This window comes from Gadus morhua, chromosome 6, assembly GCF_902167405.1.
Source record: "Gadus morhua chromosome 6, gadMor3.0, whole genome shotgun sequence".
In the NCBI taxonomy this organism is placed as follows: Eukaryota; Metazoa; Chordata; class Actinopteri; order Gadiformes; family Gadidae; genus Gadus; species Gadus morhua.
This window is the reverse complement of record NC_044053.1, coordinates 14,892,104-14,919,603: the sequence shown is the minus strand read 5'-3', so window position 1 is coordinate 14,919,603 and position 27,500 is coordinate 14,892,104. Positions and strand designations below refer to the sequence as shown.

Sequence of the window (27,500 nt, the reverse complement as noted above, 5' to 3'; positions counted from 1 at the left end):
TGCTACCAGCTCATAGTAAGTTCACTAGCCACATAATACTAGCTCATAGTAAGTTCACTAGCCATATGCTACCAGCTCATAGTAAGTTCACTAGCCAGATAATACTAGCTCATAGTAAGTTCACTAGACATATGCTACCAGCTCATAGTAAGTTCAGTAGCCACACACTACCAGCCTATAGTAAATTGACCTGTTGTAGCCACTTGCTATCAGCTCATAGTAAATTGACTGTTAATTAACATTGACTATGTTTGCCATGATACCAGGGCAAGATGTAATGTTTTGTCTTGTTTATTTAAGTCAAGAACAGTATAATCGTGCACAAAATAATAGTTTAGGAATAATAATCGGTGTTGTTTTTTATTCTCTCCTAGGATATTCATGGCGTGCTGAAAGGCCAGGAGAGTGAATCGGAGCCACAACTCTCCCCAGCCTCCTGAATATGAGGCATTTCTTTATTTTATGCATTCTTGTTTCAGAAATATCTATTCTTGTTTCCTATTTAGACAAAAAGTATAATCCATTTGCAAGCTATCGAACTTCAATACAGTGATTTGTTCAAATTCCCATCTATGCTTAAAGTGATGTTTGCTATTGATTCAATAAATACGCAGCCATACATCCACTGGGCAGCCTCATTATTTCCCAAGACGATCGACAAGCCACCGGGATCACAATATAGGAATTCAAACCGCAACAATGACATCAGTGGACGATGACGCGTTTGACCCCGCTGACTCTTCCTTTCTTCCCCGGATCCACTCCAGTGGCTTTCCCCACTCGCGTTCTCTAACGACCTCGGTGACACGGCCGCACATTGGCCGGGCCCCACAATGAGCTCATTGTCCAGGCTAACCTACATGTCAAGCCTGACTTCCCAGCAACAGACCTGCCGGGGCGCCCCTAGCCCCTCCCCTATCACCTCCATCAAGGAGTCCATGCTGTCCACCCACTCAGATAGCCGTTAAGTGTAGGCCGATAAAACAACAAACAACATAAAACATGATTGCTAATCTTAACGCTGTTCCGTGATACTAGGAACCCCCTTGATAATATACAGTCTTAATCAGTCTGAATTCTTGCCAACCCTATTCTGGACGTTCCTACTCAAGGCTTGTACTCAAGAGTAATTTGTGGTTAATTCGGTCTCCATCACTGCTCCCCGCATGCCATGATTTTCTTGGCATCTAATTGATGATAAAAATTAAGCCGGAGACAGATAGCAGCATAACACACCTAACCCTAACCTCAGGATTCAAGGACATCAGTGGGGAGTTTTAATGCTATAATAGAATAGAATACAAATTACTTCAGCAAATAACAAGATATAAATTGTGTAATTAATTTCTTCAATGTGTAAAGTTATAGCTATTGTGTGAAGTACCTCAATCTTGATTTGTAAATTATGAGTAGAATAAGTCAAACGTTCATATTTAAACTGATTGATTATTATCATATATTCATAATGCTAGTATGATTTGAGAAGTGGATTGCTATATATTTGGTACCATGAGGGTCCCCACTCTCCTGTCTTTGTCTCTCTCTCTCTCTCTCTCTCTCCCGCTCACATTCGCCCTCGACCGCCCTCCCTTGACGCTGCAAGTTCAGTACTCCTGGGAGTGTTTGTGTGAGACCACTGCGGATCTAAATATCCCAGAACACTGAAAGGACTCATGGACCAATAAGACTTTGGGATTTTTTTAAAATGAAATGCAAACAGGAGACCTGATGACCACAACGGGGACAATGCATAGTATAACTTATTTCAGAGGACTTATTTGTATGTGTCTGTCTACATTTATATGATTTTCAAGCTGTACTCTAATTCGATTCGATTCATTCTTTTTATTTTTATTTCTGGTATTAATCTGTCATTTCTCTGGCACCAGGATCCAGTCTGGAGGTTCCCAAATGATCACCGTACGAGGCATTGTTGGATCTGTGTTGAATACAAACACAGCTAAATCTTTATGAACTTTTCTACCACAGAGTGAGGATCAATTTATGCTGAAACAAATCCTGACACAAAACCTCTTAACCTGTCTCTAATTTTTGTATTTTTGCAAACACACACACACACACACACACACAAAAACACACTCCTTCACGTGACTCTGTTAAATAATGTGTGTGCGTGTGTCTGTCTAATGGCACAGTAAACATGGTGATCACTTGGCTTCTGGAATCGTCTCTCCTGCTATGTCTTCCTATACTTCTCCAGTCGGCTAAAATCCTGACTGTCACGCTTATCGGTGAGTAGCTAATTATAGATACATAATAACTCCTTAATCCTGACTTCTTGCTGAACGAAGAAGTACATTTGTGTATAAATGACGATTAGGTATTGGATAGTATCTTAATATTATATAAAAGTTATTTTTATGTTAGGACTATATGACCTGTATTAATATGCCAGCTGGTCAGATGTGGTAGTGTTTTAGTCCTCTTTTACCCTCACTTCCTTGATACTGTGTTTCTGCAGGGGGAAGCCACTACCTGTTATTAGATGAAATCTCTCATAACCTCCATCAGCAAGGTCACCAGGTCCGCATGCTCTTACAGCTGGGCACCCCTCTCATAACAGGTGTGTGTGTGTGTGTGTGTGTGTGTGTGTGTGTGTGTGTGTGTGTGTGTGTGTGTGTGTGTGTGTGTGTGTGTGTGTGTGTGTGTGTGTGTGTGTGTGTGTGTGTGTGTGCGTGTGTGTCTTATCTTTGTGTTTTATGACATCAGCATGTGCAGTCACAGCTTCTGCTCTACCTCTCACATTTTGCATCTGAACAGTTAAATTTGTCTTGCGTTAAGAGTGACTATATACATACCTGTACTTGTGATGCGAAAAATAATTTCCCCTTGGGGACAATAAAGTCTAAAGTCTACATTGGACATTATTCCCTTGCAGGCTTTTCCTATGCAGGTCGTGATGACAGTTACCAAACCACCACCTGGTCTTTGGGAGATAAATACATCCAAGCGTATAACGGCTGGTTCCTGGAGCAACAGACCCAGTTTCTACTGGGCAGGTACAGTTGCCCTCGATGTGTGTAACTGTCTAAGTGTAACTGTATAACAGAATTTCAGTTTCATCACTTGTTTCCGCACCCTAAATTGTTATCTGAAAACATCTTCAACTGCCGCACATAATCTGTATAACACACCAAAATAAGTCAATGTCAATATGCATCTTCTGTTTAGCCTATAAACAGATATGCATCTTGATTCCAAACATCCTAAGCAATTTCCTCGATTCAATTTTTTTTTGCAATTCGTCTGGCATTTGGTTTCATAATAAGGCCTACAGGGATTTTATTCTCTCCTAGCTCCACTCGTTGGCTTTCCCCCTCTCAAGTCCTCGTGTTCCTCGTGTTCCTCTCTCAGCGATAGCTTTGGTGATTTCCTCAAGTTCATGGACCACCTGTCCTACCAGTGCGCTCAGCTCCTGGCCGACGAGGACCTGCTGGCCTTCCTCCGGGCGCAGCACTACGACATGGCCGTCATCGACGCCTTCAACCCCTGCTCCTTCATCCTCGCACGCAAACTCGGTAGGCCTACGGGTGAAACCTTCAGTAATCGAGATCACATCAGTTCCGTTGACATTGTAATAGTGATAATATTAAATAGTCACAATATTAAGTAGTAGTAATATTAGTAGTAAGATAATTAATTAGACATCCTCTTCTAAATGTGACAAGCATGCTGTTTTAAACCAGTTTCCGTGTTGACCAATCAGACAAATTGGTTTCAGCGCAGCGAATCGTGAGAATGCATTGAATACATTTTTTTAGGGGGGGGGGCACCTGTTAATCAACGCTTGATACCCCATTGTGTTTATTTTCACTCTTCCCTTTCGACCCATGCCAGGGGTCCGTCATGTGGCCTTCTATCCTGGGGGTCTGAACGGGCCCCTGTCCCTCTCCCTGCCCAGCCCTGTCTCCTACGTGCCGCTCTTCGGCTCCCAGCTCTCCCACCAAATGAGTTTCTGGGAGCGAGCAAAGAACCTGCTCTTGTATCTGGTGGCTCCCATAGGTAATTCAATACAATACAATACAATACAAAATAATTCAATACAATGCAATCCAAAACAATACAATACAATTCAATACAAAGCAATATAATACAAAGCAATGCAATACAATATACACTTTAAAACCAAATTAGGAATAAATGTACGGTAGCAATAGCTACTATATGGCTACTTGTACTAAGCTTTAGTGATGGGTCGTTCGCGACCGAATCAGTTTGAATGAATGAATCTTTAACAATAACAAACCAAACTGATTCTTCTTACTCGTTCGTCTCGTTCGTTCTCAGACTCGACTCCTCCCAAACCCACTAGTCGCTGACTCGCTGTCACGCTGTTCGTTCACTGACTGAGTGGTGAGAGGGAAAAGGCTTAGTGAGCGAGCATACGATAATACGATTCCATATCAGTGAAACGGTAAATGCATGCTGTCTTTGTACTTTCTGTGTCATGCCAGATTAATCAAATATTTGAATGTCTCGTCCATCTGTCTTGTTCTTTCATGGTTCGTTCTCCACCTGGGATCCCCACCATCATTACTAACCCAAGTCTATTATCTTACTGATTTGTTGAGCATCCAATAATCAACTCCCCCATCCCACTGCGTTTGGTTAAAGTTGTAATGTTGATTGATGACCGACTGCCACGATCGTTTGAGAATGAGAACGAGGGAGGAGCTGAGTCTGCTGAAACCGCTACAGGAAACGCGACTGAACGAACGAACAAACGATTCTGAACGATTCTTCTTGGCGAACTGACCGAAGCGAACTGAATCAAGGAAAATAATCATTGAATCCAATACGCCTATGCTTTCATTCTATTAATGAACAGCTGCTCATTTCTTAGGTCAGGAGGTGATTTGGTCCAGGTTTAAGGAGGTAGCAGAACGACACCTGGACTCAGGCTCGCCCCCTGGTGGTTTGGAGGAGCTGTACCAGAAGGCCGAGCTCTGGGCCTTTAACACAGACTTTTCACTGGAGTTCCCCCAGCCCCTGCTGCCAAACACCGTGCTAGTAGGAGGGCTGCTCAATAAGCCTGCCAAGCCCCTGGATCAGGTCCGTTATATATTGTGTATTACTTATTGCTTTTGTGTTAAATGGTGTATCATTGAAAATATGTATTCAAACTATGCAGACTATGTTGCTTCCCTCACACATCTCTCGGTCTCTCCATTCGGCCACAATCCTATTCCTCATACACCTCTCTCCCCCTCTCGGGTTTCCCCCTCTCCCTCTCTATCGGTCTCTCTCTGTCTTCCTCTCCCCCTCTACCACCCTGATGTCTGGGTTCATCCCTGTTCTCCATTCCCCTACCGTACCTCCTCTAACACACACACCCACTGTGGTGGCCTCAGGAGCTGGAGGCGTGGGTGTCTGGATGTGGCGAGGCGGGCTTTGTGGTGGTGACCCTGGGCTCCATGGTGTCCTCGGTGTCTGTGGAGCGTCTGCTGGTGGAGTTGACCGCCGGCTTCTCAAGCCTCCAGCAGGGGGTTCTCTGGAGGTGATCCCGGTTTATTTAAACACACATGCACAGACGCTGCATCGACTGCCTCAAAGCATTTCCGCAACATAAACCAGAGGAGATAAACCATAATGGAGGAGCCATAAACCATAATAGAGGGGCTGTACACAAATATGATCACATTTGATATGTTTTTATTGTAAATACATAATCGACTGATAATTAGTGTTATCAGCAACACCTGTGTTTGTCTTACGATAAGACATCTTTGATTATGAGACAACCCCGCCTGTGCCGGTGATCACATTTAATCGTGGTCTTTCTACCTTTGGGTAACATAATGGGAACGGAGAGTAGCAAAGCCGCCATGAGTGTTACGAGCGCTCTTATCCCCTGCATGATGAAATCCTAGGTATGACGTTCAGCGATGGCCGTCCCACCTGGAAACGCCTCCCAACGTCCGGCTGGTGGCCTGGTTGCCGCTGAATGACTTGCTAGGTATGAATGAATGCTTGAAATAGTTCAGGGAGCAATTTTACCATCAAATTCTATTAGATCATGATAATAACAGCACAGACACAGTGCAACACACGGTTTACCGTTGGCTCTGCATTGATTCAAATGCAAAAAAATCATTGAGTCAAGTCACGTTAGCTTCAGCAAATCAAAACAGCATCTTACGGCATAAAATGAAAGACGAATAAAACAGAACACTAGATGAAACGCATGCTTCAATTATTCCAGGTTTGATTCCAGCACCAGGGAGAAAAAACGAATTTGCAATGTACTGTACACAATATGACATGAACGAAATGAAAAGTCTTTGGCCTCCCCCCAGGTCACCCTAAAGCGCGCCTCTTCGTCACCCATGGCGGTCAGAACAGCCTCCTGCAGGCGGTGTACCACGGCGTCCCCGTGCTGGCCATCCCTCTGTTTGGGGACCAGTTTGACAACGTGGTGAGGGCGGAGGCCAGGGGGCTGGGCCTCAGCCTGAGACCCGCCCACGTCACCAGGGAACGGGTGGGGGCCGCAGTCCAAACCCTCACACAGCACGACAGGTGGAGCCTCAGAGAGCCACGGGCGGTGGGGGGGGTTGGGTGCACGGAAGCGGGGGTGAATCAATGAAAACACGGGAGGGTGGAAGGATTAAGAATGGATGAATGGAATATGGATGGATGGATGAATGGATGGATGCACTGCATAGAAGGATGGAGGGATTATGGATGAATTGTGAATGATGGATTGCGATCGATAAATGGATGGATTGAAGTATGGGTTTATTATGATGATGGGTTGATAGGTGGATGGAGGGATTTTGGAATGATTGATAAACTAGCATATCTGCATAGGTAAACAGAAAAGTGTCTCATGCTTGTATTCTCCTGTTCCCCATCCTTCCTCGCCTAAGGTTTAAAACATCCGCCATGGTCCTCAGGAGGATCCACCAATCACAGCCTGTGCCTCCAGCCCTGAGACTCACACGGTGGGTGGAGCATATCCTACACAGTGGTGGAGGGGCTCACCTGCAGCCAATGTCATACATCCAGCCGTGGTACCAGAGATGGCTTCTGGACTTACTGCTGCTTTTCTCCCTGGTGCTGCTGGGACCTGTAGTTCTCTGCTGGGCAATGGTTAGGATAGGGCGAGCCAGGGAGATACACAGAAAAACTCAATAACATTACATACGATTTTAACTATTGTGTACCTCTCCTGTGTGTTTTGTTTCCAATTCATGATACACTGTTGGATCGTATGAGTTAATATTATGTATCAAATCGGAAATACTATATATAAATACAAGTGGATTTGAAGTGAATAGTAAGGACATTTGTATTGTTTTTTTCCAATCAAGTAAATCCTACTTTTTAATGATTTCCTTGAATATTAGAATACTTTAAGGTTTTCTCAATGAAGAGGGGACTATTTTTTGTCCGCTCTCTACTTTTTTTATAAACTGTCATGTTAGATTACGAAACTGTTGCGGTGATGATAACACGTCAGTGTTCTGACCTTGGCTGGGACCCACACCCACACACACACACACACACACACACACACACACACACACACACACACACACACACACACACACACACACACACACACACACACACACACACACACACACACACACACACCATACTTGCACACACACTGGCTTAATTATTAATTGTCCTGTTTGGCGAGAAGGGTTTGTGGTCTCACTTTTAGCGCTTTCTACCAGTGCTTAAAGATATTGGTCCGGACCACTTATCTACTGGTCTGCAATGTGGTCTTATTGCCCTAATCCACCTCCTCCCGAATAAATGTGATCATAATCTTTTGTCCATTAAACAAACCATATTATTGATTATGCTTTTATTCTTATTGAAGCACTGTATAATGCTGTTTGTGTAGTTAAGTAGTAACAAACATCTATCTATATATCGTCTATCTATCTATCCTATCTAGTTAGCATCTTTTAAATTACATGATTATAGTATTATAGTATTGTAGTTTTGTATTCTTTACATTACATCTATTTAGAAGATGCTTTATCCAAGGCAACTTACGCTTTTCAACGAATTCAAGGTGCTATCGACTATGAAGATATCACCAAAAATGTGACAGAAACTTTTGAGGTCATGCAAATTCATAAAATAAGTATAGCAACTGCTTTTAAGCGCTTAACTGTAGAGACCAGAGACTTTATATTTAATTATTTTTAATTTCACATTCACCTAGATTTAGTGAACAGATGAGTTTTTAGCAGGATGTAAAGGGTTTCAACTGTCCTGATGTAAGGGAGATTGTTAAGAAGATCCAAGTAATTCATAATTCAGTAACAGTTCATTTAATGATTGATGGGACAGACTGTAGCACAGAGGAGAGTCCACAATGTAGCAGGATGGGGAAGGAAGGATTGAACATTGCGTCTTGGCTCTATGACCTATTTGGGACCACGGACTTGGAACGTAAACAATTGACATTTTGGGGATTATTTTGGGATTCCCTCGTAGTGACGGATTAGCAAATTATTGGGCAGCCATGGAGCGTAGTGGGTCTGTTTTTACGAATTAGATTAGACTATTGAAAATAAATAATAGTCTCTTGAACCTTCGAGGCCACTTGCACATTGGCTTATGGAGAGTTTTAGAGGCCAGTTCTATTGATCTCAATGCAGATGGGAGGCCTCAGGAAACTTTGTGAACATGCTGGGTCTGAATCGATGGGAGGCCAGTGGTCTGGGTGTCCGTGATGTCCGAGATAGTGGGTGATGTACTAGATCTGCAACACATCAATAATTCATCGATTGATGCAAACCTGCTTACTTACTAGATACTCTAGATCAGGGGTCAACAACACAATGCACCATGGCGCCCGCAAGGACCACATGAGGCACCCGCAGGCCTGTTCTAAAAAGAGCACTGCTCATTCTTGAAAAACTCTTTCACACCTTTTTTAAGTCATTGTTGATAATTATTGCGAGAAATCATTAACATGACTTAATTAATTAACATGTCTTCACATAGATGAGTATCATTAATCATTAATGTAACTAAAAGCAAACTGAGCAAATTTGTTATTTCAGAAGAGTGTATAGAACTGGGTGCCCTTCGTATGACTCAGTACCCATGAAGTAGCTCTCAGGTTCAAAAAGGTTGGTGACCCCTGCTCTAGATGATCATTAAATTCCCTGATCGACTGCGTTATTTCTACATTCTACTGTCATGATACTTTCTGTGAATGTAAATGCTCAGGACATGTAGAACCTACCATCATCTCTGATACACCACCAAGGAGCTGCCCGCTCACTGTGGAGTAAACACAATAAACTCAATTGCTACTCAGTTAGCTCCCAGTAACCTCTTCCATGTAAAGTTGGAAATAAGCACATGTGATATCCAGCTCTCATTTGTTCAGTATCAGAGATCATATTTAATCCTGTAGGATTTTTTTTTGTTACAATTGTTCTGCTCAAGATAAAAAGGACATTATTAAAGGTCCCATGACATGAAAATCTCACTTTATGAGGTTTTCTAACATAAATATGAGTTCCCCTAGCCTGCCTATGGTCCCCCAGTGGCTAAAACTTGCGTTTGGTGTATAACGAGCACTAGCTGTTCTGCTCGCCTTTGAAAAAACGGATGCTCAAGCGCGCTGATTTGGAATGTCTGTATTTAGGACGTCACCACGAATCTCAGCTCCTCCCCTTACTCTGCCTGGCCCGCCCAGAGACGTTGGCCCGCCAATGAGACTGTGTGTGTGTGTGTGTGTGTGTGTGTGTGTGTGTGTGTGTGTGTGTGTGTGTGTGTGTGTGTGTGTGTGTGTGTGTGTGTGTGTGTGTGTGTGTGTGTGTGTGTGTGTGTGTGTGTGTGTGTGTGTGTGTGTGAATACGCACACTGTAACGCAAGTATTTCTTGTCGGTTCTTTGACGTGTCTTGTATTTCCACAACAAGACTGTTGTGGGGGTTATCTGAGCCATGGTTGAGAAGGAATTGGGGGAAAGGAACTTTGGCTTTGACTCGCTGAAGTACATGAACTGCGACATGCCGCCGGTTGCCGCGAGGCACCATCGCCCGGCAGCGGGCAGCCGGCAGCCGGCAGCGCGCGGTTCAGTCGACTTCAGGTTTATGTGAAAGTGGAAGAACCAGAGACGTTGTAGAACCCGACAAAGTCGTTTGTGATTCTTAATATCGTCTGGAGGCGCACACAGCTTTTGGCCGTGATAATATGTATTAAATGATATCGATTTCTATGTATTATATGATATTATTTAGATATAGAGCTCCAGGACTGTAACGCAAGTGTTGTACACTTCCTTGTTATTTGGATAACCGTTCTGCTTTTGGTGTTATGGCGCATAACACGTCGGACTCTCGTCTCTGGTATTTCTACAACGAGACTCGTATTGGGGGTTATCTCAGCCAAGGTTGAGAATGAATTGGGGGGAAGGAACTTTGGCTTTGACTCCCTCAAGAACATGAACCACGACATGGAGGAGAAAGGGATTGTTGGCGGCGAATGTCTCCCGCTTGAGCCCCGCTGAGGGACCACCGCCGGAGGCGGAGGTGCCTGCCCTGCCCGGCAACGATCCCTTTCTCCTCCTTGTCGCGGTTCAGTATACTTCACATTGATGAGGACGTTGAAGAACCAGGAATGTCGGAGAACCCAACGCGGTCGTTTGAGATTCATAATGTCGGCTCACACAGCTTTTGGCCGTGATAATATATATTATATGATATAGATATCTATGTAGGCTATGTGATAATATTTAGATATAGAGCTCCAGGACTCCCGTGTGTTATTTTGAACAGAACACTGCTAAAGGCTGTTTGTGCCTCGCCATTGCGATACATCCACTGTAAACAGAGCGCATGGTACCGTGGCTGCAAGCTGCTCAGGGCCACACCCCCACCCTCCTCCTTGACCCGCCTCGCTCCTCCTCATTTGCATTATTTGGGGGAAGCTCAATGTGCGACTGGCTCGGAGTGGCTGTAACTCTGCACCACGGCTGAATTTCAGGAACGTCTTTGAATACTGTGTTAGTTGCCCACTAATACCTATATTAAAGAAAACATAAAATAGCATGTCATGGGACCTTTAAGTAAATATATAAATATTTTATTCTAATTATTTCTAGCACCAAAACCACCTCCAAAGCCATCCAGACCAGAAGTAGGACTCATTTAGTAATCTTTTACTCACTGTCTGGGAGGGGAAACGGATAGCTACTGCTGCGTCTCAGAGGTAATGGCTCTTCTATCACACGTAGGAAATCGAGTTTCTTCTGCCGGACATCTTCTCTCCTGTTCTGAGACTCTCTTCTTCTTTTCTCAACATGGCTGTTTAAAGATTCTCTCAGTCGTCGAGGATCTTTTCTCAGATTTCTCCTTTTGCCAACACCCACTCCTCTGTTCTGTTGATTCAAAACACATATATCATTGTGGTTTCATGTAATTGCTCAATATTGCACCTCTATAGAGACGTCTTGGGTTATCCTGTTTGTAACAGTGTATAAGTCTCTGAAGCATTCAAACCTCTCAGGACACTTAACCAGGCCAAAATTTAACCAGGCACATACATACAAAGGTCAATCATGAATCACGCCTCCCTAACCCATTCTAACATTCTACTTGCTGTAGTTTGGTCTGGCTTTGCGAGACTACCCTAACCCTAACCCTCAGGTGTGTTAGACTTTAGTCAGACGGTAAGGCTTTATATTAAGGTCCTTGTACTGAGCCTTAGTTAATAAGCATATAATAAGGGTCTTTATACCTGTTAACATTAATTGGTATTAATAAGACTATATATAAGTGTTAATAATTACATAACAAGCTTGTTTATTGTGAGATTATAAGACTTTTATAAGCACTTATAAGAAACGTGTTAACTATTTTATTGCTTAATAGAATTAACAATAGTCTAATGAGTTTCTTATCGTTGAGTGTGATCTGTTTTGTGCCCCATATCAGATCCTTTAAAGGCTTTCATTTTGAATGTTGTGAAACCGGAAGTTCTGTTTAAGCAAGTGGCTGATGACTTGACGCTGACAACGTTTTTGCCGAACATTAGGAAAACATGTCGGAATCATCAGTACCCCAAACCAACAACTGACAACTATAAGACAGGCACAAGCACAGAAAACATGGATAAGAGGAAAAGGTCCCAACTGGAGGATGACCCTTCTGGTAAGTTTAAGAATATAACACTATCGTAACGTTAGCTGGTTCTAGCCAGCAAACTTTTTTGGCGTACATAACTTTCTTTCAGAGGCTTTGGCGTGCTAAATTTGTTGAGCTAACGTTTAGCTTATGCTGTCATATGAAACTAGGTAACCAAACCGTCTAATTCTGAGAAACAGTTGTGTCATGAATCCATGTCTAAACGTTTTAATTGCTTATGTAACCTGTCTGCTGTTGTGGTCAATGTTCTTTGTGTTTCTTTATCCAGTAGCAAGAAAGAAAGTAAAGACCAGTCAGAAGAATTCTCAACCATCCCCTGAGGCCACAGAGATGTCGGATTCGGATTCATCTGAGACCGTTTTATTGAAATGTTGATGTTCAATAATATTTTTCATTAAAGTTCTGAAGTTTTTGTCTCCTCCTTGGCTCCTCGGCAGCGGTGCCCCGGCAGCGGGGGAGACAATCCCGGGCAACAATCAGGGGCAACAATCCCTTTCTCCACCATGTCACGGTTCAATCTGGACTTCAGGGAGTCAGAGCCAAAGTTCCTTTCCCCCAATTCCTTCTCAACCATGGCCGAGATAACTCCCAGTACGAGTCTCGTTGTGGAAGTAGGCTACCAGAGACTCCAGAGAAAACCAGACTCAGTCTAGTCTTTTCACCAAATGGGAGCTTTACGCAAGCTTGCGTTACTGTGTTGCGTGTTATGCAGCATAACACAAACAGCAGAACGGTTATCCAAATAACAAAGAAGCAGAGAAAGGGGAGGTAACCTGGCCATGACGACATATGGGGCCAAATTCCAAATCAACCCATCTGAGCGGTTGAGGAACAGGATACCTAGAGCTCGTTTTACACCTAACGCCATTTCTAGCCACTGGGGGACCATACGCAGACCATACGCATAAACTGAAATTGTCATGCCATGGGACCTTTAACTAAACCAATCATATTACAAATAAAGAGTGGGGGCAAAGGGCTTGTCTTTCAAATGTCAATCATTACCATTGGAAAAAGCCCCGGTATCCGAGGCACTCACCATGACTCTCTTGGAAAGTATGTACCTCTTCTCTAAAGAGTCAACAACTACATATTTGTACTACACAGGGCTGAGCTGTTAAGCATGTTAGTGCTGCTCTAAAAACAAGTTACCTCTGAGTAAAAGCCTCTTTACTCACCAATAAGGGATCCATCAGAAAAACAGCTCCTGTTTTAAAATAATTGCATCTCTCACTCACTGCTGCTCCTGTTGGAGCATTAAAGTACTCATGGAGTCCTGCTCATGGAAACTTATATAGAGATCTACAGTAACCGCCCCCTTTTTTGTGTCGTCATCAGATTTTGATTGAAAGCAGATGAAGAAAGGAAATACTTTGCATAAAGAACTACTGTTCATAAAGCTTCAACCTCCTTGAAATAGAATCTGAGTGGTCCACAAAGACATGATGAAAACTTATATCTTGATAGAACACAAGAGCATCACAGTTTAAACGTCTGACTTGAGGTTGTGCAAAGTTAATTTCTGTGTAATCTCCCTTGACATCTTCTGCATCAAACCACTGGTCCTGAGTGCTTTCTACCTTAATGACCTTGTTTCCAGAAAATGACATATGTTGGTTTAGATTGTGGGATCATGTCCGAGTTACTGTTTTGATACCTGAAAAATGCTACAGTGCGGGCTGATCAGGGGGTCCACAATGTAGATTTAGCCAGGTCCATGTTCACAGGCCTATAGGGTACCGTCTGCACATGTTATTGATGGCAAAAATGTCATAAACTGGGTTGAACTGCATTTTTGTAAAAATAATATTCTCTGCAACGCCTTGTACATGGTACCTGTCAAACATTAATGAAACACTTGAGACTAGGTTGTATACTTGAGAAAACAACTTGAATGCTAATTATTGTTGAACAGGTTTCATGTTTAACCCCCTTCTTGATAATGATTAAACAGTGTGTATAATAACACACTGGACTCCAGGGCCACTGTGTACAACACGGTAACAACCGTGTGTTTGTTAAATGACCAAACTATACATTTTATCCCTTACTACATTGCTCATTTTGTTGTTGTATATTGAAGCTATGAATAAGGCTAACGTTGCTCGTTTGGCACTCGTTCCTGTTCCATCTGTAATATCAAAATTTCTAATATCAGAATGTACACAGTAAGAAAACATCCATATTCTTACTGTGTACATGGGGTTAGTAGTAGTGGTGTGAAATAACGTGAAGGGAGCAAAAGCTCCTCATAGAAAATAAAACTAGCCATATGGGAGAGAAAATTAATAAATAAAATAATAATTAAAATAAAATAAATTAAAATAATTAATACGTATAAAAAGTAGTACTATGTGTATCGTCATTATACTGCCATTCCAAACTTGGAATTTAATTGACCTGATGGTTTTTATCTATAAAACCCACTTTCTAATTTCTCTACAGGTCAACCAGCATATGAAATGTTAGCGGCCCATCCAGACGGGGCACCATCTCTACAATTGGGTCGCAATGAAATCTCTGTAGCACAGGCAGAAGGGGTTTCAAGAAAGTCTGCAAGAGATGAGCAACGGCATGCACAGAAAGAGGCAGAAGCGATGGCTCGTTTAGAGAAACAGGAGCAAGGGCACAGATGGAAGCAGAATGTCATCTTTGCCGGATTAGGCATGATGAAATCAATCGCCTGTTTGAGGAGAATGCGCAACTGAAGCGTGATTTGAAAGCTGATTGTTATTTTTGTCTGAATAGGCCTGATGAAAACAATCACCTGTTGGAAGAGAACATTCAACTGAAGCTTGAACTTGAGGAGGAGAAAATTACTTTCATAATTTTTTTGAAAGATGATGCCAAAGGTTCATTTTTATTGACCTATGTTAGAGCCTACCTGCCTCAGCGGAGGAGAAATACACCTTTCCAGATGCTCCTTATAACTTCAATACGCCTAGGGCTGGAGCTGCCTATCAACACACTGCCCACCTCTTTTGTGTCAACCGAAATTCAGGGACAGGGTTACCATTAGGAAATGGTTTTGTTTGGAGACAACCATTGGTTCAGGCAGAGACCTAAACTCCTCTGAAAACAGACTTAAGTGTTTTGTATGCACACTAAGTTGAGCCACTTGTTTTACTGGCCGCACACAAAGTTTTCGAGCTAGTATTCCTCACCAGTTTACCGAGTCATCTGGAAACCGTGTTGCAGTCGAAGTAGACCGCTTTGAGGTCATCAGATTGGCAAGCACAAACACGGACATTTTCAACCTCATAGGCCTTACACCTCAAGGAATTATCTTTAATTTCCAAGTGATGGGGCCACTTCCAGGGGCAAACATCGAACAGAGAAAAGTGTCCATCTCTGCAAACTGTTGCCTCGTGAACTGGTTTTAGCATATCATCAAATGAAAGCAAAAAATGTGGAAGGAATAAAGGTTGGCACACTTCAAAATCCATTGAATTGTGCCAACCCAATGGGTCCCACAACTAATGTGAACGATACCCATCAGTAGGGTGCTTCCATGTGAGGAAGTGACATTCTTCGACAAAGTTGTGATCATATCTGACCGTGTCCTATTGCAGTGTTTTCATAAGATAATGACAGCATAAAAGTATTGGAGGAAGACCAAGTATGGATTGGAGGAAATCTATCAAATATAGGTACAGTACGACCTAATTCCACTGAATCCTTGAGGAATGGAGGGCATTCCAGTTTGAAATGTTCAGAAATCTGAAATATTTGTTATTCAATAAAGTTTATTGCAAGGTTTTTTCCATGTGCAATGTTTGGATGAAAAAGTGTTGCAACCACAGACTGTTGGAACATGTACAGCATTGTCCTACATACATTTGAATGAAGAACCTCCTCAAGATACACAATAGGCTCTTGTCGTTCTTGTATACTCTCTTAGTGTTCTGGGACCAGTCCAGTTTGCTACCCAGGTCCACACACAGATTCTTTCAGGATTGCACCAGCTCAAACCTGGACACACCCTTCAAGGACACAGGAGTGACCACCCTTTTTTCTCAAAAAGCGCCACCGCTTCCTGGTTTTACCCACGTGGAGCTGTGGATGTGTCTAGCTGCACAACTCAGTAAAGGCATACATAAGTTTTCAAACTACAATAGCTTTTGAAAATTGTTCTTTTTAATGGTTTTGTATTTACAATCTAAAATATTCACACAAGGATTGTCATCGTTGATTATAGCTCCACCTAGTGACCCAACCATACCAGTTTAATTCATAACGTTATTGTTACGAGCCAGCTGAATGGTTGGTGAGTGCTATAAAGTCATTTGTTATTGGTTGGCGTGCTGCCATTTGATTGGTCAGAAACAACAAGAGGGGCGTGGTTACATGTCAATGTTTATGTAGCCTGTTTAGACGCGACTGCGATTTTTCTTTAAGAAGTATATCATTATCTATCCTTTGTCCTGTCTAGAAAATGCCACTGGATTACTAATTTTAGTGTTGTAACATACAAGCTCGCACAGCATTTGGAATGGATGGTGCCATTGGTTTAAAAGGATGTCGGAAAATTCGAGGCTCTCAGATAAGACATTTACTTGAGGCAAAGGATTTTTTCCTTTTCGATTGTGATGGAGTAATTTGGCATGGTGAAAAAGCGATAACGGGAGCTCCAAATGTGGTAAATACGTTGATTAAACAGGGCAAAGGTGTGTTTTTCGTAACAAATAATTCTACTAGGCCGCGCGAGAATTACGTTCACAAGTTCTGCCGACTGGGCTTCACCAACGTGAACCAAGAACAGATATTCAGCTCGTCCTACTGCTCTGCGATCTACTTGAGAGACGTGGCCAAGGTCCAGGGCAAGGTGTTTGTCATCGGATGCGAAGGAATCCGGAACGAGTTGAGAGAGGCAAACGTTCCATACCTAGAGGAGGTCGACGAACCAGACGCCACCATTTACAACTGCGCCTTACCCACTGATGTCAAAGCGGTGTTAGTTGGTCATGATGATCAATTCACTTTTCTGAAATTAGCCAAAGCATCGTGCTTCTTGAAAGATCCAGACTGTTTGTTTCTTGCCACAGACAATGACCCTTGGCACCCATTGAAAGATGGAAGAATATTACCAGGTATACAAACGTATTCATAGACAGAGCAAGAGGCCTTACCAACATCCCTGCTCTTTAAAGACATGTATCTAAAATCATTCACTGCAAGTTGCTTTGAATAAAAGCATCTGTTAAATGACAAGTGGTAAAGAGGATGGTTCAAATGCTGCCGCACAAATTCCAAGCCGCCATCTTGCTGCTTTAATATTGCTTTTATATATATATAATTAGAATAATAACAATTGGTTCTGTGGTTATTCCATAATTTGGCCTAGAAGCAGTTGGTACCACTATTATTTTATGAGATTTTATGACTGAGACACTTCCTCCAAATATGGTGAAATGAATAACATGAGGAAACTTTAATTGTCCCCCTTTCTTCCAACCACAGGCTCTGGATGCCTCACTGCAGCACTTGAAGTTGCCACCGGGCGAAAGGCTACAATCATTGGCAAGCCCAGCCGTTTCATGTTTGAGTGCATTTCCAGTCAATTCACAGGTGTGGACCCGGCCCAATGCCTGATGGTTGGGGACCGCCTGGAGACAGACATGCTGTTTGGCTCTAACTGTGGTCTGGAGACTATGCTCACCCTTACTGGCATATCTCAAATGGAGGAAGCTGAAGAATACAGCAGAAGTGAACAGTCCAACGAGCAGTGCTTTGTGCCAGACTATGTGGTCGACACCATTGCAGACTTCTTACCTGCTTTCGAAGAACTGGACTGACTGACTGAATGCATGGAGGTCTTCTACACTGTAAGGACGGTGGATGTTGTGATCTAATTCATTGCAATATGATCCTGTGTTCTGAATGGGCCAGGGGGGGGGTCTGAATCAAATGGTTTGCTGGTGACACTGCACTGATTACATAAAATTATGATTGGTATGTAAAGAACTGTAACAGTGGTGTTATTTTACAATCGTATGTACATAGGCACAGATTTTTGTGAATTCATTACAGCAAGAATAGTATATGCTGCAGTTCCAAGACAGTCCTATTGTTCCCAATACCTCAGCATTGACGGCTGTTGTGCCAAGTTGTGGCTTTATAATATCTTAGTTAGTGTTCCTTTGAGTGCGCTCACTGGTTCAAACTGGATCATGGGTTGTGTGTAATATGAACTGTTTTGTGAGGGCACATATCTGCCTGTATTGTTTTTGAACTGTGATGGCCCTAAAGGAAAAGCAACATACTTAGGGATGTGGAATTTTCTTTTTAATTAGTTTTAGAATAGTATTTTTCCTTATTCAAAACTATGCGCCGCAAGATGATAAAAATTTGGTCTGGCTATTGTACGGTTGTAATCTGACATGTGCATGTCTCAACTTTTGTTAATTCTTGTGCCAATATTAACATGGGTTATGAATCAGTTCATTACTTTCTAAGAAGACACGGGACAGACTTGCCAGTTGTAATAGCCTATGTTCATGTCTTAGCTCAACTAGCACAATAAATATCCTGTGTCACAAATGTTTGTCCCTCATCTTGCAGAAGAAATGAAAAAAAGTGATAAATGTCCCAAATATTGTAGAGTAAAATACACAGAAAAAATCCAATGAATAAATCCAAGATAAACTTAAATATTTTAATCATTCAAAATCAGCATTTAATGTAAATGCATTCCCAGTATATTTGCTTTCTTCCTTAGCCCCAATCCCTGCAGAAACACTCAACAATAATACTCTGGATAGATTATTGCAATGGAACTAACCAACAGCTTAAAAATCTATTAACCCTTTTTGTCTTAAATGTACTCCAGCCTTTACATTGTATCTAGCTATTGGCTTCAGAAGGGTAAAACAGGCCTTATTGAATGCTTTATACTGTAATTGGAAAACAATGGAGTGCAGTTTGTCCAGCTATTGGTCCAAAGGTAAAAATAAATGATAGAATGCCTGACTGTGTCTGGGAGAACATGATGGGAATTGAATCTCCTGTACAATTTAGACACAAGACAAGCATAAAGTCTATACAATTTTTAAGAAACACATTTAATATGTACATTTTCAACATGAATCATCTCATACATTATTCTGCATTATGTCTGTGATGCATTGTGGCAGAAGGTGTCCTTGTGATGTAGAATAATGTTGAAAAGAAGTGCTGATTTCTGCAGATAAGGTCTATTTAATGTTCGCACTGTGCCATAGTTCACTCCGGCCCACCACGCTGTGGAGATTCAAAAAGAAAGTTAGAAAGCAGAATTCACGAGAGGTTTTGTTAAATACACAAATTACAAATAGCTTTAGTTCCCCAGATGACACATAGCATATTCCACGCATGAAGGGGTGAATTATACTTCAGTGTCAAATAGCAAATGGAGGGAGCAGGGGGTGTTCACGCCATTGCAAGCATTTTGTCAATTACAATTAGAAAACGGTAGAAACTTGAAGTAGGAAGAGGGATTGTTTGACCCCTCTTGCTGGAGATCTGTTTGGGATAAACCTGTGACAAGTCGCAGACCTTTCGTGACTATTCCACACAGAGGTAGAACTTATTTAGTGTCTTTATAAATGTTTAGTGGCCTTACTAATCATTTAATAACTAATCTTGTGGCTTTATCCTCACAAGATGGTAAACCACAAGAAGCGTGGCTTTCAGCTTTCTAATTAAAGTGGGGCTCCATGGATCTTTGCACAAACATGGATACAAATACAACTCCACCGTTATTTAAAAACAGTAACATATGCTCTTTGGAGGCAGAAAAGTTGCACTCATCAAGCACAGACGGAGAGGGGCTGACCTGGATGTACTCCATCTCCTCCACCACCATGGGTCTCCTACGATACCGCTGGGGTACCAGCTTGATAGAGGCCAGGGTGTCTGGGGATCCAGGAAGCCTAGTGAAAGGGACCGCAGGTCGGTAGGGAGGCGTTGTCCCTACCGACATGGAATTGGGAGGGCTCTGTTGTGCCATGTTCACTGCCAATACTTGTATTGCTTCAGAGGCTGCGAACAAAAGGGCAGAGAGGCATTTTTAGCACAATAAATGGCTGGGGTCTTGTCTGTGCTCGATATGAAAGACATGAACTTTCAAAAATATATTAATGCAACATATACAATACAGATAAATAATGATGCAATTATAAGCATAGTACAAACACTCTACATCAGGACAATTACAAAAATACACCAACTTACCATTAGGCTTTGCCACCCCTAGCCGGTCAGGAAACTTTATCAGAGGGGCACGGGGCCTGATAGCCTGAACAACAAATGACAAATTACAGCAGACATTATAGCACAACACATATTTTATCGGAAGGCATAGGTTGGTGAATGACTGGTTCGTTTGGTACATAATTTGCGTCAATAGAGGAAACATACTTAATAGAATATGTGAATCAAATATAGGCTACAACAACTGGTTCCCGTCAATCGAGTCTGAAAACTTGGTAAACAACTTGAAAAGTTGTCGATAATGGTTTCCATGACATTAGCCTAACAATATCGATCTTCAACGATGACAGTCAATGATACATTAGCATTATCTGGCATAGACATTTAATTTGACATTGACTTTCTACTTCAGCCTTAGCCTAACCTAATTAAGCGTCTTGTATCTTCAACAACACAAAATTAGTTGGCATAACATGCATACAGATCAACAAGGACACGGGCAAGGGTTGGCCATTCCGATACCTCCATCGATTCCGGTACCTTTTATTCATATTATAACAAGTAAATCACAAGACAATTGGTTCTGATGACGTTTGAAAAACATACCCTTAAATCGATCGACTACAAGCAGCGCATATTATGAAATAGGACGAGTATGAGAGCCATTAACGAGCCATACCTGAATTACACGGGCGGCAGGAGCTGCCATTTTGGAGCTGACTTTGCTACCCATGATGACCTCGTCCTTTAATTCCGGGTAGATCGCTGCAAGGGCCACAAACACCACAAGAGGGCAGCAGAGAAGCGTGATGACTCCTGACCGACACCTTCACAGATTATGGCTACCTTTTCTTTACTGCGTCCTTTTTTAAACTTGATGTGTAAACTGTTTGTAGTCTTGTTATTTTCATTGGCACGTTTGTAACGGCATTGGAAATATTCACAATGTGAAATAATGCTTCCAAATTGCAACCTATAGTCTATGGTCGAAACACACTAATAAGATACGCTAGCGAATATCATACAAAAGCCTCATCCGTATGACATTTCGAGGTTTAACATTAAACATATTTACCTTGCTTAAAATGTCTTTATTCGACAATGTCGTGACCTGGAGGTCGGTCAGTATCTGCTCAGGACATCCTATAAACAGGGTGTATAGCCTTATTGGATAGTGGATGAATAGAATAGATCCCGCTTGTCGTACTGCATCAAAATTGTGTTCAAAACCGTTAATTACGGACAATATTCATAAATGAATAGCCGATATAAGACAACCACAAGCTAGTAACTATAAAAGGCGCTTACGTTGCCATCCATTGATTATACCCACAGAGATACAATTCCACCCGGTCACGTGGTCCGATGGACGCTGCGTCTAGCAGATCACATGATCCCAGTGAGAATGTGCGAGACTACAGAACATAAAACCATGTCTATGCATAAAACTGACTGAAATACCTAAGATAACCAATGAATTTAATTGCCCCCTATATCCCAATGTAATATACGATATAACCTAAATACCAATGTAAATCTACAGTGAATATTGATAAATACAAATCCGTGCTTATCTTGATACAGTTGTTTTCTTCACTCAGTTATTAATTACTGAGCAATTAACAACTGCATCAAGATAAGAACGAATTTGTATGGAAGCAAGATTCATTCATAAGTCATTCGATTGTTTATAATCTCCAGGTTTGAAACCAATTTAATAATTGTGAAGTATTCTTAAATAGGGAGGGAGGCATAATTAAAAGCAGTAGTGGCAATTTTCACTCCGTTCCAATGGCCAAGAAATCAGAGAAACGCAAATTTCACAAAAGTGTATTTTATTACAGCAAATGGTCCAGAAGCTACATTGGCTAGTTCCAAATTGGAAATGCAGTATGCATATGGAATTGCTTTAACATCAGCGCAGCTGATTTTTATATTTTTCGTTTTTTTCTAACAGTTTAGGAACTTGCCCTTGTAAATGGGAATGAGACAAGTGCTGCATTACCCAAAAAGGATGACGTTATAGATGTACGGTCTGCTGTACGTACAAAACTGTAAACAGATCAGATTCACAACGGGCCCCTGGTAGACAGTTCAGACTAAGGTAACTGAACAGCTTAATGGGTCTTGGCCTTCTCGAACAGGGGCTTGAGCTGCTCCTGGGTAGTGGCCTCCTTCTGCTGCATGAGGTCGGCGTGGCCCTTGGTGACGCCCCAGCCGTCAGGGCTGGCCATAGAGGGGCACAGGGGCCGTCCGGACGCTGGCTTCAGGCCCTCCCAGTAGTCACGACGAGCCCTTGAGAAAAATAAAATGAGGTCACACTTCAGCTACAAATCCCATCTGTGCATTCATCTTTGCGTTATAAAAGTTCTGAGGGCACATATTCTTCTCACCTGGCTCTGACCCATGGTTTGGTGTGCATCTCCAGGCCGGCGCCCCAGAGGCCGTGTTTCTCTGAGGCGGCGGGCAGGCATCCCCTCTCGGTGGCCAGCTCCTCCGCCACGGCCCTGATGTGGTAGGGCTCGAAGCCGCAGCAGCCTCCGATGAAGCGGATGCCCACGTTGTAGGCCTCCCTGGCGTACTGGTGCATGTCCCAACGGGTCAGGATCCTGGGCTCCAGTCCTATATTACACAAACCAGATCATGTCTCTGCCCCTGGGTAATGTGGTGAAGGCTCCAGTAGAGGGCGACCTGCAGCAAGTTTAATACCAGCGCATGCATGCCTGTGTCATACATAACCAGTATAACCATTTTATAATAGAACAAGTTTGTGTTGTGGAAATATTGAAACATATGGAAAGCTAACCGAAGGGGAACTCTGGCAGATCGATGAATCCCTGGCAGCTGCAGTCAGGGGTGTGGAAGGCCAAAGGCTGCACCATATAGTGGGCCTTAAGACCAGCCTTCTCCACGGCATCCTTCATCATCTTCACAGTCTTCACACAGGTCATGGGGTCAAAGTGGCAGTTGATTCCCACAATCTCGGCACCTGGAGGGCCAGAGACAGTTCAACTTTAACCTTGGGATACAGTCAGACCCCTCCTGTTTTCACTGTCTCTTAGTGCAAAATAGAAAGGCCCTCCTTGCAGAGAGTTGTTCATGTCTACAGGCCTCATTGTGAGAGGTTTGACCCACCAGCCTTCACCAGCCTGACGGCACAGTCACCGGGGGTGACCCCGTGCATGTCCCCGTCCGGTCCGATGCACATGGAGGCGGCCACCGGCTTCCCTGTCTCCTTCAGCGTCTGTACAGCCCACTCCGCCTCTTCAACATGCTCAAAGTACTGCAGGCAGGAGACAGATAAGTTAGCAAAACACAGACCAGCCGCCAACCCAGCTCATCTGCAATGGGTCTTAAAGACCACCAACAACCAGCAAAAAACAGGTTCTAGGATGGGATGCATTTGCTGTACCTCAGCGATCAGGAAGTCCACGTCTTTCTTAACAAACACGTCCAGCTGCTTCTTGAAGATGGCCTTCACCTCCGTTTCACTCTTGCAACTCAGATAAGAGGGAGTCTGGCAGACACCCCCGGCCACCAGACCGTCACCCTCATTGGCCACCTCGCGAGCCAGGTCACACGCCGCCTCGTTGATTTGGGCTCCCTGGAAACATAATTCAGGAAAGAGGAAACAGCTTGAGCCAACGACGACGCTACTAGTAGGATACACATGACTGACACAGTAAACCAGGTCTGAATCTGAATCTGAATTGTTTTCTTATTGTACAAGTACACATGAGTACAATTCTTATGCTTGGTACCTCAACACACACATAGCAGCAAAAATACATTATAAAGTGGTATTGGTACCAGCCACGGTTGATTTGTAGTGCAAGAGTCAGGTCCGATACAATTGGGATCTAAATGCCTTTTGATCCACAATATTGTTTTAATTGTTCCTTCCAGCAACCTACTGTGAAGCCAAGCTGGTTGCCCCTGTTCTCCAGTTTGTCATCACTGGCGTAGAAGGTGAATGTCTGCATAACGTTGGCCCCAGCCCTCAGGAACTCCCTGTGCAGCTGTCGCACTGAAGAAAAACAAATAAATAGACAAATGTCTTTCTGACTGCAGTGCAGATGATCTATTGTCACGGAATTTATTGGAACATAACATGGAAATATAAAAATGTCAACCCTGAAGTTTATCTAGTAATTGAATATATAAATTTGTATCATTTTTGTTATTGTCCTCCCTACCTGCTTCTGGGTGCTCTGCAGCGGCTTCAGGGGTCCATGGTCCTGCCTTGACGTAGCCCCTCTTCTCCAGGGCGAACACAAAACCACCATCTCCAATGACGACCTCGCCAGCGGCAAGGCGCTCCAAGATACCCTGAAATGATAATACCAGTTACATTGCGGTTTTTCTTGGAGAGTGCATGTTGCAAGCCAAGTCCGCTTATAAATCGGCGGTAACGCGCGCTTGCAGGAAGTATGCCACGTGCTGTGCAAATAAGCTACTGCAATTTTAGGTTAAGATTATTTTGAAAAATTAAAAAAGTAGGCTATGGTGTTTGGGAAACACATTTGAGTGTCTAAAACAGAGTCAGCAGATTGTAATGCTGTTTCAAAACAGCTGCTCCTAATGATGCATTGGACTTATGCAGATGGACTAAGTGTGATAACGATGGATTCATCATCAAAGTAAATGTTAATTCTGAAGACAACAAACGAGTGCATCGATCGGTCCTACAGAGAAACATCTGCCTTTTGCTGTGCTAGACGACATTTATCAGAGATCGAAACAAGATCGATACATCAAATAAAGATAAATGACATTCAAAAAAAATTCGTATCGAGCTTGATGCTTTAAAAAGTAACCCAACAGGCTGTTAAAGGGCTGAAATGTGCAGACCATACACATACCTTTTTTCCTGAGGGTGCCATCCTTCCAAACCCTGACAACTGTGGCTGAAGTGTATTTGGGTTCAGTCAGACGGCCTATATATCCAAGTGTGCTAGGGGAGGGGTCGGACAACACACTTCTGATTGGCAAGATGCAAGTTGCACAACCTCATGTTCATTACCCTCCCGGTTCTTGTTGAATGGGGGTATTGTAAGTTATTTTTCTGAGGCTTTTTCTGGGTATAGGTTAGTTTATCTGCAACCCTGTTTTTAACAGATTTTCTTTAATTACTGGCACTGAGAAAACATATATAAGCTCTTATAAAGTTATTTTAATTATGTTACCTGCATTTGCTACACAACCCTATCTGCCTTTTAAAATATTATGATCATATTATGCAATCAATACTGAATTATGGGTGGCTGTTATGGAGTGCAACACAAATAACAATAACGTCACATTAAACACACTGCAATACAAAGCATTATTAAATTCAGTTTATTTCTTGGTAATTCACAGTGTTGCTGGCTGTTACAAGTGCTTTGGTCCATAATTCAAACGGAGTAGAGCTTCCCTTTCCCTGCTTCGTCCAGCTTCTCTTGCCTCTATTAATTTCACAGATTAGAGACGAGATTCTTCTTGTTCTTGTTTTTGTTTTTGTTTCCCCTCTGCTGCTCGGCCCTCCTCACGTGGATTTGGCCTTCTTCTGCAGCTCCACCACGTGCTTCATCTCCTGGCTGCTGGTGGCCTCCTTGTGCTGCAGGAGGTCTGCATGCCCCTTGGTCACGCCCCATCCCTCTGGCGTGGACATGGACGGGCACAGGGGACGTCCTGACGCAGGCTTGAGCTGCTCCCAGTAATCCCGACGGGCCCTGGGTAGATAGACACAGATGTACCGCAGACGGTGAGTCCCAAATGTGATGTTCACATGACCGTTTCATCTTTTGCACACATCTTTTGCAAAGACATACACAGTAAAAGACAGTATCATGAACCACGGTGCATCGTTACATCTCCTGTGCTCAACACAATATAATGAGCCGCTTTCAAGCTGTGGTTCTCCTTGCTCCTCTGAGTGTCTGCGTTGGATGATCTTTTAGGCGAAACCCACCTGGCTCTGACCCACGGTTTGGTGTGCATCTCCAGGCCGGCGCCCCACATGCCGTGTTTCTCTGAGGCAGCGGGTAGGATGCCCCTCTCGGTGGCCAGCTCCTCCGCCACGGCCCTGATGTGGTAGGGCTCGAAGCCGCAGCAGCCCCCGATGTAGCGGATGCCCACGTTGTAGGCCTCCCTGGCGTATGCATGCATGTCCCAACGGGTCAGGATCCTGGGCTCCAGTCCTATAAGTAGACGAAAAGTCAAACCCAGATCCAGCAGTCCTACTCTGTTGTAGCGATCTTTTGGGTCAAAGGAGAAAACTCATTTGCGCGACTGGATGATGTTTTCAGAAGAGATCTTACATGTGTTTTAATTGTGTTCCTAAAATGGCAAGACTAAACAGTGTAGGTTTAAATTCTTAACAGATATATCTATATTATTGACAGTTTATAACGGCTGCCGATTGCTTGCTTACAGATTCCCACCTACAACAACATCATTGGTCGAAACAAAAATGACACAAGAGAAAGTGAATTGCCTGTTTTGGACCGACAGTCTATTTGGATTTTAAAAAGTCTGATTTGTGATTGATGATTGTTGTGTAGTAATGTACTCTACCGAAGGGGAACTCTGGCAGATCGATGAATCCTTGGCAGTTGCAGTCAGGGGTGTGGAAGGCCAAAGGCTGCACCATATAGTGGGCCTTAAGACCAGCCTTCTCCACGGCATCCTTCATCATCTTCACAGCCTTCACACAGGTCATGGGGTCAAAGTGGCAGTTGACTCCCACAATCTGGGCCCCTGAAAATACAGGAGACATCGGTTTAAGGAAGTAAATAGAAAAGGAAATAGATTTAGGGGAGACTTGTGCAATGAAATGTGCAGAGTTCAACCTCAATGTAAACCGAGTTCATTTCTCCTGCCGTTCAGATTGATACAGCTTTATGAGTATTCACACAACCAGTGAGCCAAAACACAAGGGATGAGGGATGTACACACCGGCCTTGACCAGCCTCACGGCACACTCTCCTGTGGAGACGCCGTGCATGTCTCCCTCGGGTCCGATGCACATGTTGGCAGCCACCGGCTTGCCGCTGGCCTTCAGCACCTGGACGGCCCACTCAGCCTCCTCCACATGCTCGAAGTACTGCAAGGCGGGCCACCACAACACGATCAGTTTTCTCATTGTAATTTGGCTGAACTTTTAAAATGATAATATGTGGAGA

The 27,500-nt window shown here is 43.1% G+C and overlaps 6 protein-coding genes and 1 long non-coding RNA gene across 8 annotated transcripts in view; 3 read left to right on the top strand and 4 right to left on the bottom strand.

Annotated features, from left to right (window-relative positions):
• Nucleotides 1-626, top strand: part of spef2 (sperm flagellar 2) — a 20,263-nt gene extending 19,637 nt beyond the window's left edge. Inside the window, exon 38 of the mRNA XM_030359322.1 lies at nucleotides 375-626. Coding sequence (XP_030215182.1) covers nucleotides 375-440 — 66 coding nt within the window. The 3' untranslated portion in view covers nucleotides 441-626. The remainder of the gene's footprint in view (nucleotides 1-374) is intronic.
• Nucleotides 627-1,616: 990 nt separating this feature from the next.
• Nucleotides 1,617-7,594, top strand: LOC115545587 (UDP-glucuronosyltransferase 3A1-like). Its single transcript, XM_030358895.1, has 12 exons — nucleotides 1,617-1,780; nucleotides 1,890-1,990; nucleotides 2,157-2,252; nucleotides 2,483-2,584; nucleotides 2,900-3,020; nucleotides 3,376-3,539; nucleotides 3,859-4,023; nucleotides 4,865-5,073; nucleotides 5,373-5,518; nucleotides 5,892-5,977; nucleotides 6,318-6,537; nucleotides 6,888-7,594. The coding sequence occupies exons 3-12, from the start codon at nucleotides 2,162-2,164 to the stop codon at nucleotides 7,153-7,155; spliced, it is 1,572 nt and encodes a 523-aa protein (XP_030214755.1). The 5' UTR covers nucleotides 1,617-1,780; nucleotides 1,890-1,990; nucleotides 2,157-2,161; the 3' UTR covers nucleotides 7,156-7,594.
• A 572-nt stretch (nucleotides 7,595-8,166) lies between these two features.
• LOC115545588 (uncharacterized) lies at nucleotides 8,167-13,444 on the bottom strand. Its single transcript, XR_003977128.1, has 4 exons — nucleotides 13,323-13,444; nucleotides 11,168-11,378; nucleotides 9,236-9,273; nucleotides 8,167-8,746 (listed from the first exon to the last, which is right to left on the bottom strand). It is a non-coding gene; the product is annotated as an uncharacterized LOC115545588 (long non-coding RNA).
• Nucleotides 13,445-16,477: 3,033 nt separating this feature from the next.
• On the top strand, nucleotides 16,478-18,684 carry pdxp (pyridoxal (pyridoxine, vitamin B6) phosphatase). Its single transcript, XM_030358860.1, has 2 exons — nucleotides 16,478-17,234; nucleotides 17,605-18,684. Exons 1-2 carry the CDS (start codon nucleotides 16,637-16,639, stop codon nucleotides 17,937-17,939), a joined length of 933 nt encoding a protein of 310 aa, XP_030214720.1. The 5' UTR covers nucleotides 16,478-16,636; the 3' UTR covers nucleotides 17,940-18,684.
• Nucleotides 18,685-18,785: 101 nt separating this feature from the next.
• On the bottom strand, nucleotides 18,786-21,660 carry kgd4 (alpha-ketoglutarate dehydrogenase subunit 4). 2 transcript variants are annotated; one of them, XM_030358861.1, is made up of 6 exons: nucleotides 21,643-21,660; nucleotides 21,410-21,477; nucleotides 21,014-21,099; nucleotides 20,356-20,419; nucleotides 19,958-20,163; nucleotides 18,786-19,383 (listed from the first exon to the last, which is right to left on the bottom strand). In XM_030358861.1, exons 3-6 carry the CDS (start codon nucleotides 21,065-21,067, stop codon nucleotides 19,366-19,368), a joined length of 342 nt encoding a protein of 113 aa, XP_030214721.1. In that variant the 5' UTR covers nucleotides 21,068-21,099; nucleotides 21,410-21,477; nucleotides 21,643-21,660; the 3' UTR covers nucleotides 18,786-19,365. The 2 variants fall into 2 exon arrangements, with proteins under 2 accessions (XP_030214721.1, XP_030214722.1); XM_030358862.1 differs by lacking the exons at nucleotides 21,410-21,477; nucleotides 21,643-21,660 and having other exon boundaries at nucleotides 21,014-21,117.
• Nucleotides 21,661-22,152: 492 nt separating this feature from the next.
• On the bottom strand, nucleotides 22,153-25,325 carry LOC115545185 (betaine--homocysteine S-methyltransferase 1). The gene is made up of 8 exons (XM_030358086.1): nucleotides 25,197-25,325; nucleotides 24,531-24,663; nucleotides 24,249-24,361; nucleotides 23,747-23,938; nucleotides 23,470-23,617; nucleotides 23,141-23,323; nucleotides 22,728-22,956; nucleotides 22,153-22,629 (listed from the first exon to the last, which is right to left on the bottom strand). The coding sequence occupies exons 1-8, from the start codon at nucleotides 25,215-25,217 to the stop codon at nucleotides 22,452-22,454; spliced, it is 1,197 nt and encodes a 398-aa protein (XP_030213946.1). The 5' UTR covers nucleotides 25,218-25,325; the 3' UTR covers nucleotides 22,153-22,451.
• A 333-nt stretch (nucleotides 25,326-25,658) lies between these two features.
• The window catches only part of LOC115545184 (betaine--homocysteine S-methyltransferase 1), a 3,815-nt gene continuing 1,973 nt past the window's right edge, over nucleotides 25,659-27,500 (bottom strand). Inside the window, exons 5-8 of the mRNA XM_030358085.1 lie at nucleotides 27,274-27,421; nucleotides 26,893-27,075; nucleotides 26,288-26,516; nucleotides 25,659-26,048 (exon numbers count right to left, since the gene is read on the bottom strand). Coding sequence (XP_030213945.1) covers nucleotides 25,862-26,048; nucleotides 26,288-26,516; nucleotides 26,893-27,075; nucleotides 27,274-27,421 — 747 coding nt within the window. The 3' untranslated portion in view covers nucleotides 25,659-25,861. The remainder of the gene's footprint in view (nucleotides 26,049-26,287; nucleotides 26,517-26,892; nucleotides 27,076-27,273; nucleotides 27,422-27,500) is intronic.

Bases quoted from the DNA above. Each gene is read 5' to 3' on its own strand.
- LOC115545587 (XM_030358895.1), top strand. From the start codon at position 2,162: ATGGTGATCACTTGGCTTCTGGAATCGTCTCTCCTGCTATGTCTTCCT. The intron at 2,253-2,482 runs GTGAGTAGCTAA...GTGTTTCTGCAG, and splicing joins CCTGACTGTCACGCTTATCG to GGGGAAGCCACTACCTGTTA. The intron at 5,074-5,372 runs GTCCGTTATATA...TGGTGGCCTCAG, and splicing joins CTGCCAAGCCCCTGGATCAG to GAGCTGGAGGCGTGGGTGTC.
- kgd4 (XM_030358861.1), bottom strand. From the start codon at position 21,067: ATGGGTAGCAAAGTCAGCTCCAAAATGGCAGCTCCTGCCGCCCGTGTA. The intron at 20,420-21,013 runs GTATGGCTCGTT...TTTGTTGTTCAG, and splicing joins CTGCCGCCCGTGTAATTCAG to GCTATCAGGCCCCGTGCCCC. The intron at 20,164-20,355 runs GTAAGTTGGTGT...TTTTGTTCGCAG, and splicing joins AGGGGTGGCAAAGCCTAATG to CCTCTGAAGCAATACAAGTA.
- LOC115545185 (XM_030358086.1), bottom strand. From the start codon at position 25,217: ATGGCACCCTCAGGAAAAAAG. The intron at 23,939-24,248 runs GTAGGTTGCTGG...TTATGTTTCCAG, and splicing joins GCAACCAGCTTGGCTTCACA to GGAGCCCAAATCAACGAGGC. The intron at 23,324-23,469 runs GTGGGTCAAACC...CTGGCCCTCCAG, and splicing joins CGTCAGGCTGGTGAAGGCTG to GTGCCGAGATTGTGGGAATC.
- pdxp (XM_030358860.1), top strand. From the start codon at position 16,637: ATGGATGGTGCCATTGGTTTAAAAGGATGTCGGAAAATTCGAGGCTCT. The intron at 17,235-17,604 runs GTATACAAACGT...TTCCAACCACAG, and splicing joins AGATGGAAGAATATTACCAG to GCTCTGGATGCCTCACTGCA.